The sequence below is a fragment of the Epinephelus moara genome, chromosome 9, assembly GCF_006386435.1.
Source record: "Epinephelus moara isolate mb chromosome 9, YSFRI_EMoa_1.0, whole genome shotgun sequence".
NCBI classification, from domain to species: domain Eukaryota; kingdom Metazoa; phylum Chordata; class Actinopteri; order Perciformes; family Serranidae; genus Epinephelus; species Epinephelus moara.
In genome coordinates, this window is record NC_065514.1 from 30,994,867 (window position 1) to 31,009,522 (window position 14,656).

Sequence of the window (14,656 nt, forward strand, 5' to 3'; positions counted from 1 at the left end):
TATATATGTATATGTATATATATGTATATGTATATATATATGTATATATATATATATATATGTATGTATATATATATGTATATGTATGTATATGTATATGTATGTATATATATGTATGTGTATGTATATATATGTATATGTATATACATATGTATATGTACATGCAACATTGTGTATACACATATTTTAGTTACTTAATCCGTAAATCTTTGCAAGGTTTACAATGTAAAAAACATATTAATCTTACTTGTCTCCCCCTTTATAAGGTCATCTATTGCTGTGATTGTAAACCAGTTAAACACACACACACTCTCACATGCAAACCTATAAACTAGAGATACAAAAGATTAAAGCTGAATCAACCCTCCAACTGAATTAAAACCAAACGGAGAACACTGTCCCTGCAGGGAATATTATTTAGTTACAAGGGATTGTGTGTCTGTATTAAGTGTAACAATAAGCAATAAAACATTTAGCGTCACGTTCACTGGGTGCTTTCATCTCAGTTTTTTTGTTCTCCTCTTGCTTCGTTATGTTCCACAAAATAGCTTTGGAAATACATCCCAGCATTACAAACCATGCGGTATCTTACTGTAAACATACCATGTGTGATGTAAATGAAACTGTCACTCCAGATAAAGTAGTTGCAGTTGAGACATTGAACCCCTGTCATCCGCTCTGTTTGAGATACAATTTTCTCTGTTCTAAGATTCAGATGTGCTGGTGTTATGCAGCATGACTTTGTGTTCCTTTGAAACTGAGGAAAATGAATTGAGAAGAAATCCTGCTGGATTTTCCAAGTGGACTCAAGCTGACATCATTTTCATTTTATGAATGCTAACATTTGCATGGCTATTGCAATTTATTCACAAAACCAGAGAGGAATTTAGAGTGATTTATTGCAGCTGTTGGTCCTAGTTGTTACTATCTTTGCGCTTGTTGTCAAGGTTAAAGACTTGCCTCGTCCGTTGGGAGGTTGGCTCTACAGGGTTTTATCGTTGCTGGATATTCTCACTCCTTTGGCTTTGGTCAGATGGATTCTTTGCACTGCTTTGTATGGAAGGAATTGATTATTTCTGTCCTCAGCGCTCTCTTCACAGGCCCATGTCCCTCCTCTGCCTGCCTTACATCTGCAGGTCGCCTCTTGGTCTGATAAGCTCAGGCAGAGCAGAGGCTGTGGGTCACTCAATCAGCACTCGCTGCATGCTTTCATTGCCAGCTCTCCCTTTTTTCTCCAAAGGCAGAGGAAACAACCTCAGCTGCCCACCTGCCAGGAGGAAATGACTCACAGACAACCCCTGGACTTTTCCCAAAGGCTATTCTGTGGCTGTGCTCCAAGGCCACTGGCACAAACTGCCTGCCTTCAGAGCTGCCCTGAAACCCCACTCATAGCAGCTTTACTTTGTGTGTTTGTTATTTTGTTTGTTTCCTAAAACCTTCAATGTCCAGTATTTATCAACTATTTTTTATTACGATTCATTTTTTTTTTTTTCAAAGCGAAGTACTGTCTAAATGATTATTGCTATTGACACTGATTATAATTTTCAAATTATATTCTTTGACAAACCAATAATGCAAAATCCAAAGACATTACATTTAGAACAATGGTGTTTTTTTATTGATTTGCTCATTTTTGCCATGCTAGCGACTTAGCTCTATGGACGGCAGTGTCACAACAGCAGTTGGTTCACCATTTTGGTCCAGATTAAATTGTCTCAACAACTATTGGATGGATTACCATGCAGTTTTTGTACAGACATCAGACATCATCATCAACATGGTGCCAAGATGGTGACTCCCAACAGCTTTAGTGATGTTCCAACTGTTCATATCTCAATATCCTTTTAATAGATAGGCATGAAATTTGGTACAGATATACATGGTGACCTGACATGCCATGGCATCATCTGTTCATAATTTTAGTGTGCCCAATACCTGATAAACATTCCCATCAGCCCCAGCTGGACTCTGTTTTGTGTGCTAATTATCAAATATTGGCAGGCTAACATGCTAAACTAGTATGGGGAACATGAGAAACGCTATAATAACAATAATAATATATAATAATATATAACATAATATGTATACCATAAGCATATTACTTGCATTGTCACAGTTGTGTATGTAAATACAGCCTCAAAGTGTTGCTAGAATGGCTGCAGACTTGTGATAAATGAGTTACAATATTATGTAATGGCTGAAATTGTTGGCAATTAATTTTCTGTTGATTGATGAAGGGATTAATTGCACTCGGATATTGGCCTTACATATGCCGATATTGTGCTTGTAACATTACACTATACACAGTGGAGAATTGAAGAGTATCTCTACTGAATAAGACAAATGACCCCTCCCCTGTGTTCCTGCGGCTTCTCATCTTCATTGTTAGTCCAGTTTGGAAGTTTCTTAATTGTTCCTTTAAGCAGCTACAGACTGAGCAATGACTCGAGACCTGTCTGTTGAACATTACAGGATTCTTTAATTCCCTCAGGTAATCTGGAGGGCATTGTTCATGCTGAAAAAGTTGACTGCTGTAATCCTTGTCCTCTGAGGGTTTTAAGGGGTTTATTCAAAAAACAGCCTGATTACTGGAGCGCAGACCTGAGCCGTCTACTCTGGGCTTTCTTATCGGCACAGCCGCACAAATGACTGTCACCCCAGCCACCGCAACACTCCATCAGCTTTCTGTTTCAGGTTTCAAAATGAGAAGAGTTGATGTAGTGGTCACCTGTCTGACGCTCCTGTGCACCTCCTCCACCAGCCCATAGTAGTGGGTAGCTGTCATTCCAAGCCCATACTCTCTAAGAGAAATCATTTGAGCTTGGCTGGAGATGAGGAGAATGGAAGGGGCCCACTTAATATTCACAGAGCAGTACCACAGTGAATGGAAATGAGTGAGAGAGGGTGAAAAAAGAGAAAGCAAAGGAGGGGGGCAAAGAAAAACACAGACTGAAAGAGAATGCAAAATTGCAGGATAGAAATTGTCAGCATGGCATCAGAAACAACTTATTTTTCTAAATCCTAATAATTCAGGAGGGTGTGGGGACACTGAGTTAGTGAGTGTGAAGATCTGTGGTCACTCGCTGACTGCCTGGAAAAACTCATCTCCATGCAGAGCTGTAGGAGACAGAAGCAGCGCGTGAAATTGTTGGAAATTGACACAGGATATGCAGTTGTATACAGAACAGGCTGTGCAGGGAAGTGCGGTTGATTTCAGCATGATAATGACTCAGTATTGGGCTGCTTGGAATGAGGGAAGCATTTCCTATGTACAAATTGGCCCACAGCAGTTTGTGTGACATTTTCACAGCAGGTTGAAAGGTCCCGGGCACTAACATTTTTTACTTAAACAGCATGCCTGGCTATTATTTTCCTCCTCCTCCTCCATATAATGCACTCTTTCTCCCCCCTTCTCCTCTACATTTGATGTTGGCTGAAGGCTCAGCCATCATATTTCCTTTAGTGATCTAACCTTCAGGTGTGTATTTTGTCAGCTTCATGCGACTCATTGACTGCAATAAGACCAGTGAGGTCGGTTAGCCTGCCTGCTGCAGACAGGATGCCAGATTCATTGTTGAGGTTGGAGCAGAACAATGCTTGGAAGGATATCCTCTCATTTTCATGGTCACCTAGGGTGCCCAAAAAGCGTGGCTGCTCAGAGAAATGAGTCTTGGGGCTCCCACTTGTCCCCGGTACCCCACCCACTCACCCCCCCTCCACTCGTTGCTACGCTAAATTAGAACTGCCTATCTTCTCCCTGTTTCTCTCCCTCTCTCACTCCTTCTCTTTCTCCCTCTCTTGCTTCATCTCTCTCCTTTACTCCTGAAGTTACAGGGGAGAGGAACAAGAGGAGGTGTCAGCTGACCGCCTCCTTCCAATCAGATAAGTTCTGATGGAAGTGTTTAGCAGCTGCTAAGATCAGATTTAGCCTGAGGGAGGGAGGGAGAGAGCAGGAGGCTGGAGCTAGGCAGTGCAGCATGGCTATGCGCCGGTAGGCAGGCATGATAAGTCGGGGCTCTGTACCATGGACGAGTCCAGCATTCTGAGGAGACGTGGGCTACAGGTAGGCAAGCAAATATACCGTGGAGCTGTGTCTGTGTGTGTGTGTTTGAGCTGCAGGGTGACTTTATACTGTACAGTATGTATGTATGTAAGCTTGTGAAGCTCCTGTATTGCTCTTTTTAACAGAGCACAGTCAGGACTTTGAGACCTTTTTTGTGTGTTAACACTTGGCAGTACAGAGTGAGCAACATGCTGGCTCTGCTGTTGATGTGAGCTTGTGTCCTGCATGTGGGAGAATTCTCTTGGCAGAACTGTGCGGACATTTTTTAGTAGATGTACTGAAGAGGATAATTAGGATATTCACTAACAGTTGACTGAAAACAGGCTGCAAATGTTTGAATCTTCACTACTTTGTTTCTTTGTACAGATTTGGAAATAATAGTTTGTTGGTACTTTTCAAACAGGCTGAAATTATTTGTCACATTTCATTAGTGTTAGTTGTTGGCAGGGGGATGAGAGATGAGTACTCACGGAGCTGAATTGATTATGTTGTGTTGGAGGGCTTCTCTTGTGCTTTATTGACTTATTATGATAATAGAGTGTACAGTTTGCCTTTCTGTCAGAAATCCTGATTGAGGTGTTCGCTGCGCTCAGGACAACAGTCCTGACAAATGATGTACTTAATCAAATTATTGCTGCCATCACTCTGCCATAATGTGAGATATAAATGCAGGTGGAAAGGGAGGACAGAGTGTTCTGAAATATGAAATTGCTTGTATTTTACACCATGTCATATCATTTTTTAATCTGAGACCTTTCAGACATCAATCATTTCCTCCAGCTGAGCTGACAAACTCTGCAGTAGGTGTTACAGTAAAGCATAAATTGGACTTGATTTATAATTGTAATTTGGCTTACTCTAGTTGGGGCCACGTGCAGAGTAATTGATAAAGGAAGCCTTTTTTAGATTCAGCTCAAACGACTGCATGTGTTTTGAATAACAAACTCCCTGTGATCCATTGTATGTGTCATTTGTTTTAATTAGGCTGCGCTAAGACAATAAAACAGCTTTTATGCTCCAACATTCATTTCATAATAAACAAAGGTGAGTTTGTTTGAGAACTCATTTTTCCTCTGTAATGTTTTATTTATTTAGCTGTCAAGCAAATCTTAAGTTTGAAGTTTGACTTTGATGTTCACAAATTTAGTGTCAATGTGTTCCTCTGTGATTATAAATCTTTCTGATAATTAGACGTCTGAAATTCTGAAATTTTAATTTGTGCTCTTTGAAATTTCTTTTTTGATAGCCTTAATGGCTTTCTCCGGAGAAACCAAAAACCTTTTTTTTTTGTGATTGCGTTAATCAAAAGCTTCTACTGTAAGTCTGTGCCCAGTTGCCCTAATCTCTCTGTTCCTTTGTTGGACACCACCTCCTCACATGCTCTCCCTCTCTCTTCCACACACAAGCCTTCTTTATGTGCCCTCACGCACCAGCTAAACCAAACACAACAGCCGCTCCTGTGATTAGACTGCTGTAGCGCTCTAACTTTCACATTCAGAATGAAACACGGAAGTTAGTTTGTCAGGCAAATGAATGTAGCTGGTTTAGTGCCACAATTTCCCATTCATTCTCAGGCCAGGAGGGGATGACATCATTGGAGTCAGACCTTATTTATGTTGAGTGGATGGTGAGAACTGGACTGTTTGGAGATGCTGTGCTTTTAGCCTCAAGAGCGAGTTGTCACCATATTTCAACATAAGTATAAGGTTTCCTTTTTGTTATCATGATATAAAACAGATATGCTCGTAAAAGTTATGTTTATATTTGGCTAGAGGAACAACCACTTATTGTTTGTTATTTAAGAACTTGTCCTCAGTGAAACCCGATGGCCTTAGAAATAGTTCAGTATGATATCCTGTGTATTAATTGCTCTGTCTGCCTGTTGTCTCAATCAGTACAAATTAATATTAAGACCTATGGTTTGATTATTAGTCTATTAAAGAAATCATTTTGGGAATAGGGTTCAGTTTCTTTCTTGCAGAGATTTAGATGAGAAGATTGATATCATTCTCATACCTGTCTGTTAAATTTGAAGCTCATCAGCTGCTGGTTAGCTTAGCTTAGCATAAAGAGTGGAGGCAGGGGGCATAGTGTGGCTCTGTCCAGAGGTAACAAAATCCATTTGTGTGCACTTCTAAAGCTCATGTACTTCCCTTTCCCACTGCACAAAAATTCCACTAACACCTGCAAACATCTGGCTTTTTTCTTTAATGGGAAAGGGTACAATCGGCATTCACTCCAGGTTAAAATGACTTAACAGTAGTCATGGGTATTTATCGGCTCCAGCTCTGATCAGCTTCTATAGGCATTGATAGTAATACAGCACCCGATTGGTCACGGTTATTTCAGCCCCTTTGATGGTGCGATGCAATGACAGTCCGCCAGAAAATACCGTCCGTGAAGTATGTGAAATAACTACCATCACATTTTAGGCCAGGCCAGAGAACCAGCCTATCCTGTACATGTGCTAAATTTGGTGGTAAAAGGTGCTGTTAACATTTTAAATCTTGTTCATGTAATTTGTATAAAACTCTCATTTTTAAAAATGGCAAGTTGTGGTGTTAAGGGGGATTATGGGCCGTACTATTTCATGGCCAGAGGCAGTGCTTCCAGTCTCCATGCTAAGATAAGCTAACCAGCTGCTGGCTGTTATATAAGGGACAGACATGATAGTGGTACAGATCTTCTCCTCGAACTATCTCTAAGAATGCAAAATGTATTTCCCACAGTGTCAAACTTTTTCTTTTAATGGCATGCAGGAACATTTTCAGAAATATCCAGTGGGGTAGGAATTATATTCACAATAATTAACAACAACGAATTTTAAACATCACATAAAAAATATTAGTTAACTTCAGCAGGAAAATGTCAAAACAGTGACTTGATCCTCGATCATGAAGAACAAGCAGAGAAAGCTTCAGTGTTCATGTTGATGCCTAATGAATGTGACAGTGTGCAGAATTTATTTTCAGACTTGTTGAAAACAAACACAGACTACCCAGCAATAATACACAGGAGAGTTATTGTCTCCCAGTATCAGATCCATTAATGAGTTCTCTAAATAAATGGCTTAGCTAAAGCGTGTTGTTCAGCTCAGCTCAGTATAAATGTCTGTCAGTAGCCTGTGTTTGCTTGTCTCTATGATCTGAGACTGAGGAGAATAAGCTTAATTTATATGTATCCATGCAGTATATTTGATTTTAACTTGTTGTGGGTAATAAATACTGTGAAATGTGGATTTTCAGTTATGTTATATGAGTTCGATTTTTCTAATTAACAAAATTTAAAACAAGCATTATCAGCACCTTGTTAATAATCGTCATAATATTTATGCTTACAGGTGTTTTTTTTAGATCGTCTTCACTTAGAAAAATGTCGGTGTGTGTGTATATATATATATATATATATATATATATCTGTAGCAATTATGAAGGTGTTTGACTTTCAAATGTAACAAGCACGTCTGTTCTTTTCTCCACTTCTGTGTCTCACATTAGATGATTCCCTTTAGCTTGGTTTTTGTGGTCGTGTTTCTCGTCTCAGCAGGTTTGTAGTCTGGTTTTGAGGGTGTATAGCCGCCATGTTCCCTCATTATATAAAATTGGTTGGATTTATATAGATTTTAATGATGTCTATAGCATGTCCTTCATCTTAATTAGGAGCAGCCTGTCAGAAGCTACTGCATTGCATTGTGAGCTTTACTGTACTTCTGACATCTAACGCTGCCTCCATAATAAAAAGGAGCTATCCAGACGAGTGCAGTGACATTGTGTGCCTCCAAAGAGCCGTTTTTGTGAAGTGGTGTGAGCCAGCTGGTGAGATACAGTCTGGCTGACAAAACATGATCGTGCAGCACCAGAGAGGCCGTCTACTTGCACATTTTTGAGCATTTTTTTTAAGGCTGACCTGTTCATATAAACATAGGTAAAAAAAAAAAAAAGATGTTCCTGTGTGAGAAGCAGTCATTAAGATTTTTTGTGCTAATTGGACAACAGAAAAAACAACTTTACTGAAGCACCAAAGAAAAGCTCTCATCTGGGAGGGACAAGTGAATAGGACAGCCTTTTCTTTAGCAATAAGAGGTAAGCAGCCTCTCTGCTGAAGTGTCCTCGTGCAAGACAGCAAGTTTCTATCAGCTCGTCTTTGATGCTGTGAAAGGGTCACATTAAAAGATGAAGTTCTCCTTGAGGATGAATAATCACAAAAGAAAACATCCGTCATCACTGGGGAACGAAAGTGGATAGAGTGCATTGGCAGATGCTTACAGTAGCCAAACACATAAATGATTTACCAATAAAAACTGTTCTCAAAACTGTTAGTAATAGTGTGTAAAACTGTGTACAATAGCAGCCTCTGGTGTGGATTCAAGGAGCTACCTATTATTTGCTCCTCCAGCAGATATGAGTTGTATTAAGACTACTAGTTCATCTGTGTACTGATCTTCTTCTCAGTCCAACAAGCCTGATATGTTAAATGTTTAACTCTGTGGGCCATGTTTTCACAATGGCATAGAGATTTTCTAATTTAATAAGGAGAGGGACCTTCTTATTTGTAAAGTACAATTTTTATTTTCTTCCTTTTAAGAAATAAGTGCCACTCTGTTTAAGTTATATTGGTGGAAGTTATTATGGGCAAAATTTGTCAATAAGTAAGTAACTAAAAAAAAATAAAATAAAAAATTCCAAAGAAGTAGCATATTTTGCATGCTCGACAAAAATCTGGAGGCTTGGTTGGATCAGGTTCTGTTAATGGATTAAATAGGGTTTGTTAACCTTGTTTTTCATGTTTTGTTGACCACGTCCTTGCTTTTGTACGACTTGTGGCACCAGTCTTTAGTGACTACACAATTTTACCTGTCACTGGAGTTTGCATTTAACTGATCTCCTCACAGTATCCGCTGTTCAAACTGGACTGGAGTCTTTTAGTAGTTTCCAGTCCTCTGTCATCTCCAGCTGTTCATCCCTTCTGTCATCTGAGTTTGTACATCACTTCTGTCATTTGCATTCGTTCCTGTCAAACATCAACAGACACAGACATCAGTTAGATGCAAATGCCAGTGACTAATATGCCATAACATCAACAGTATACATTTGGCAGTTTGACAAGCTTCATTAACAATCAGTGGCAATTATCAAACAGCAAGACAATGTGCAACAGCAAAGAAGTGTGTAAACAGCAATGTATCACTAAACAGTTATAAAGTCCAACAGTATTAAACAACAAATCTTTGCAACTCCTTAGAAGAGTTTTGTCAATATGCTGCTGCTTAGATGGAGCTTGTGAAGTACTATAAACTGAAGGAACCTGGTCCCCATTCATATTGATGATGAATGAACCAGACCATCTGACATTTGTGATATTGAAACAACTTCTAACCTGTAGTTATCGTAAGACGTTAGACTGCAGTTGTGAATATCGTCATTTATTTTAGCTTTAAGGGTCCATTATCATGGCATTAAAAGGAGCTGCTCATTAAAAAACGAGAGATCATTAAATTAGCAGAACATTATGCTCAGTGCCAGCCATGAAATGAATTGTTTCCCTCTTACAACATTGGATGAGACAGTGGATTAAGCATTTATGACACCTAACATCCTGCTACAAGGAGGAATGTGAGGATGCCAACAGATTTAATCAGCAAAGCTTTCTAACAGTGCATGTGTTCTTTGCTGTTAAATTTCCCCCTGCTGGTGCACAAATCAATATCTCTCAGATGGAGTAGGGCATAATGCTGGAAGGTATTACTTCAGACACTAGGTTTGGATTTACTGATACAGCTGTTATGGTTTATAGAAGTCAGCTGCTTACATAAAGTTTCTTAAGAATCAAAATTCAGGTCATTGACTGTTTGTTTGTTTACTACTTGAGGGCAATTGATGCACTTTGAGGCAATCTTTAATCAGTTTTATAATGTAGTCTGTCCACTTACTGTGTTGCACATGTGTCTGGGGCAGATAACCAGCTTTATTGATCTCTTTGACCTCTCCTAATCTCCAGACACACTTAAGGCCTCTGACTTTGAAGCAGCATTCAGGTTAGATGAAGCTAAGGTTTCATTTTGAGTTATGTCTTTAATTAGGACCCTTTTGTTATTTCCATCTTCATTCTAAAGACACCAAAAGCATGAATCCACTGACCAGTGCTCATATAATAAAAACACACAGTGTGTACAGTGTATGTTTAGTGATTTTGTATTAAGACATATTAAACCTAAAATCAAACAGCGACAGTCCCTAAAGGTTTCATGAGTATGTGTCATCTGTCCTGGATCTCATCATGTCATAATGTCTGTGTAGAAACTGTAAATAAAAAGACGAGAAGACATGGAAACAGTTTATTTTAAGTTTATTTTAGGCGAGAGGAGGATGGTGGTGACAGAGACTGGTTGAGTAGTGACAGGTTCTAAATGTTATTGTGAGCATGTTAGCACACTGTCGTTAGCAGTTAGCTAAGTACAGCCTCACAGAGTTGTAAACTCTTGTGGAGTCTTGTTTTCTTTTTTTAGCTTCAAGAATAAAGAAAGTGCATCCTGCTATTGTCTCTGACAACTAGGTTCCAGACTAGTTATTGAAAGTGACAGCTTAACATGTTGGTCCATGAGAAGTTCTGACTGGCCTCCTTATAACAGTGTTGTAGAGACTGTACAGACAAAACATTAAACATTTTGTTTTAGATTTTCACGTGTCAGCTTATTCTCTGACATACTGTAAAAATTACATGTAGCCCAAGGCAGCACTTTGCTCAGTGTCGGATGAGGATTACCAACACTGAATCAGTGTAAAGTCGATCTGGTCAGTGATCCTAAATGATCTCTCTGACACGCATCATAATTACAGACTAACTAAACGAGCATTCAGATACAACAGGAAAGATTTAACTTCCTTCCTTCTGATGTTACTCAAGGTGTTGATTTGATGGCATTATGACTTCATATGAGAGTAGGGATTTTCCTGCCAGTCAGCAGCACACCACAGTAAAACCAAGTACACTTTTGATCTTGAGATGTAGAAAAATCCTAAATAAATCAAAGGGAATAATTAATGAACCATTACACATAGGCCTTTTTTACAAGAGCAGTGCAGCAGCTTTGATGTGGTGTCTTGGAGGTGAAATGTTGTTGCTAGAAGTCATTAATTGACATTTGCCCTGTGGAACAATAAACCATCTCAGGTTCATCGTGTCAGAATTGTTATCTTTCGAACGCTGAGAAGATTACTGGATAAACAAATGATGAAACGTACAAGATTTACTTTCATCACCAGTTTGTTTTCTTGATGGATAACTTTCAAAGATGAAAGGTTTTCATGCAATTACTCTGAGTCTGTATTGCCTGTTTGACAGCTTTTCAACCTCTTAAGGATCATAAAAGTTAATGGAAATACTTGTATTTATGTTAACTTTTATGCTGACTTTGAAAAACACACATGGGGGCTATTTCTTCATTAAATCCAATCTTGAATGTCCCAAAAAGTTTTAATCAAATTTAAGGCTTTTCAGTTAAGTTTTTCTTATTTGTGTATAGAAGTAATGCCTCAAAGCTATCTAGGTATCATCTGTAAACTATAGCCCTTAAAGTGGGGATTCAATGAAAGAAGATCATTGTAAGGTTTGTATTCTGTTTTAAATTGTTATTGATTTTTAGAATCCCATAAGAATATAATGAACCAACAACTACCCAATTATATAATTTAGTTTAAAAGAAAAATGCATCACCCAAAGCTTCAGTAAGAGTTTCTCATTAGGATAATACACAGCATGTATTACCATCTAAAGAGATTAAAAAGACAGTACAATTGAAAGTATTTTTGTCAATGTATAGTTATGCAGAAAGAGTACTGCATGTATCGTTCCCATGACAAGTCTCTTGTTGAATTAATGTCTTCTTTGCCTGGTCTTGGTGCTGTTGATACTGCAGCAGCGTGAGTCAGACACACTGTTTGACCATGACATTGACACACAGCTCAGGCTCCACTCTTGACTCTGAGCACATGAAGAGAAATGTCTGTGAGGGATAATGAAGCAAGAGGTGAAGTCCACTCACTGATAAAAGGGAGAAAGAAAAATGTTTTCTGAATGTCTACTAACACTGGCAAGGTTAACCATGGTAGGAAATGTCACAGCCCTTAAATGATTTTTGTTAAACGACTGAACCAGCAGTTGGAAACGTTCAATTTACATTGGCAGGAACTTCATACAGAGTTTACAGTAAAGAGTTAGGCTTACTGAGATAAATATAACCAGTAATAATGGATGCAGGGCTGCTCGATTATGGCCAAATTCATAAACATGATTGTTTTGGGTCAGTATTATTCAGTGGCTCTGAGAGCTCAATGTACTGCAAATAGACACGATCAGACAACACGAGCATATGAAGAAACCTTTCACCAACTTAACAACAAATGTGCACCCTTGAGAAAACCTTCACCAACTTGACGACACATGAAAACTTCACCCTCATAAGAGCGCAGCATTTAGAAGAAGCACTGCAAGTGCACAACACAACAAAAACTGTTGCATACAGCTTGAACACACTTTTTGTTACCATGGTTTTTGGCCTGTGAACTTATTGTAGTCAGCTATCTGCAAGTGGTGTAGGAAAATCACCTAAAATAAAAGGGTTTTTATTTATTTATTTATTTTTTACTTTTTTTTTTAACACTATGATTGCATGATTCAGACTTTATTACAGATTGCAGATTGCCGTTAACCTAGCATTAGCCTGTGGCTTCTTATTAGCCTGCCAGTTCAAAGTCTTTAATTGGAGGATACTAATATTAGTCAGATGACGTTCCCTGTGGTGCTATCATTTTGTTTAAACTGGCAGAGTACTAACAAGCAATAGGCTAACGCTAGGTCAGCAGCAGATCTGCAGTCTGCAATAATATCTGATTTGTGTAATCGCAATGTAAAAAATAAGCTGTACATTTTATTTCCCAACACCATTGACCCAATATCACTTACTTCATAATCCAAAAACCATGGCAACAACAAGGCTAAATCCAGATGTCCACCTTCTGGACTTGCAAACTGGCAGACTTCAGTTGTATGCACTGACGTGTTCACTGTCATCATGTAAAGTCATCAAGGGGAGAGACTGCAAGCCGCTGATAAACAGGCCTCAAGTCTGTTTCACTCACTGCTGTGGAAATGTTCAAGCGGCAACTATGGCTACCGTCATATTTCCCACGCAAGTTGATGAATAGTTTCTGCTCATCTGTCCCAGCAGATAATAGATAGAAATACCTTTTTTGTGACCTAACAAAAATATATTCACATATCTCTATATAACAGGCTACACACGTTCAACAACAGAAATGTTTGGAAATAAGGACTATGACTAAATAAATTGGGTATTACTTAGATTGGAAGACCTTTTGTTGTTTTTCAGACAATTTCCTAGCCTATTAAAAGATGAATTAATAAGATGTATTTTCATTCCCTTTTTTTCCTGTACTTGTACATATTTTTTGTGTCATGATGTGGTTGAATATTATTTCTGGCCTATACGGTTCAAATAGCTTTTTAATAGGCCTACCTATCAATAACTATTTTACACATTCGTAAGGTTTTTTTTTCGGCAATTGAAAAAAAACCTACAATGTCACATCAGTATTGCGATTCATTGTTGGTTATTAAATCAGTAAGGTCTGCACCCCAAGCACACTGTCTGGAAGTCTGCTGAAAGTCCACTTGAAGCCTCTTGTAGACTGGTTGAATTGTGGATTTGGAGCCCTCAGCACTCCCAGACTTCTGCAAAGTCACTAGTGGACTTCGCAGAAGTCTGGGACGTCAAATTGATGTTTTCATGTATCATCAAGATGGTGAATGTTTCTAAATGTTGCACGTGTTGTCAAGTTGGTTAAGATGGTTCTTGCTTTCCTTGTATTTTGTCTGTTTGTGGTGCATTGACCTCTCAGGACCTCCGTAATATTGAGATCAAAACTATTTAACATGATAATTCATTGACTTTGGAATCTTTGAATAATAAAATTTAAAAAAAACCTTATATGATAAACTAATAAAAACCTTATAACAGTGTTTTTTCTTGAACTATAAATTTAAGCAGTATGCATGGAGATGAATTTCGATTTATTCCTCACCTTTTCCCTGATTGTCTGAATAAGTCTCTAAATTTGTAGCTCGTCACTTTATGGAAATAAAGTCACCAGAAGGTCTGAAAAGACTAAATCTAGTGAGAAAGTTGCCAAGTTCACAACACTGAGTGCACTGCTGTAAAGAAAAGTGGTGCGCTGGATTTACACAAGACAAAATGAGAGGGCCTTTGCTTAAAAGAACGTGGCACAATAATCATTTTATCTCATTTCATCTTGAGAGATAATTACAAAATGTAAATACACTGAAAACATGTAGAACAATAGTATCAAAATTGGATTTAAAGAGGTTTTTTTAATCTGAGGGAAGTATGGTAGTGGGCTGTGCTGTTGTTAGTAGAGTTATCATTCTTTTTATGTTGTGGGGAAGATATGAATTGTTTTTGATAAGTTATGAGTTTCTAGTTTTATGTCTAATCTTTTGAAATAGACTGTTGTTCATGCTGTTGTTTTGCTGGAATAAGTGCATTAATTTGGTTAG

At 38.4% G+C, this 14,656-nt stretch overlaps 1 protein-coding gene across 7 annotated transcripts in view; it reads left to right on the forward strand.

Moving 5' to 3' along the window:
* mast4 (microtubule associated serine/threonine kinase family member 4) overlaps positions 1 to 14,656 on the forward strand; it is a 131,151-nt gene that overhangs the window by 44,604 nt on the left and 71,891 nt on the right. Inside the window, exon 1 of one of the 7 annotated variants that reach the window (XM_050053704.1) lies at positions 3,613 to 4,063. The exons of the other annotated variants lie outside the window; for them this stretch is intronic. Coding sequence (XP_049909661.1) covers positions 4,025 to 4,063 — 39 coding nt within the window. The 5' untranslated portion in view covers positions 3,613 to 4,024. Of the gene's footprint in view, positions 1 to 3,612; positions 4,064 to 14,656 lie in introns of those variants that run through there. 7 annotated transcript variants of the gene reach the window in all.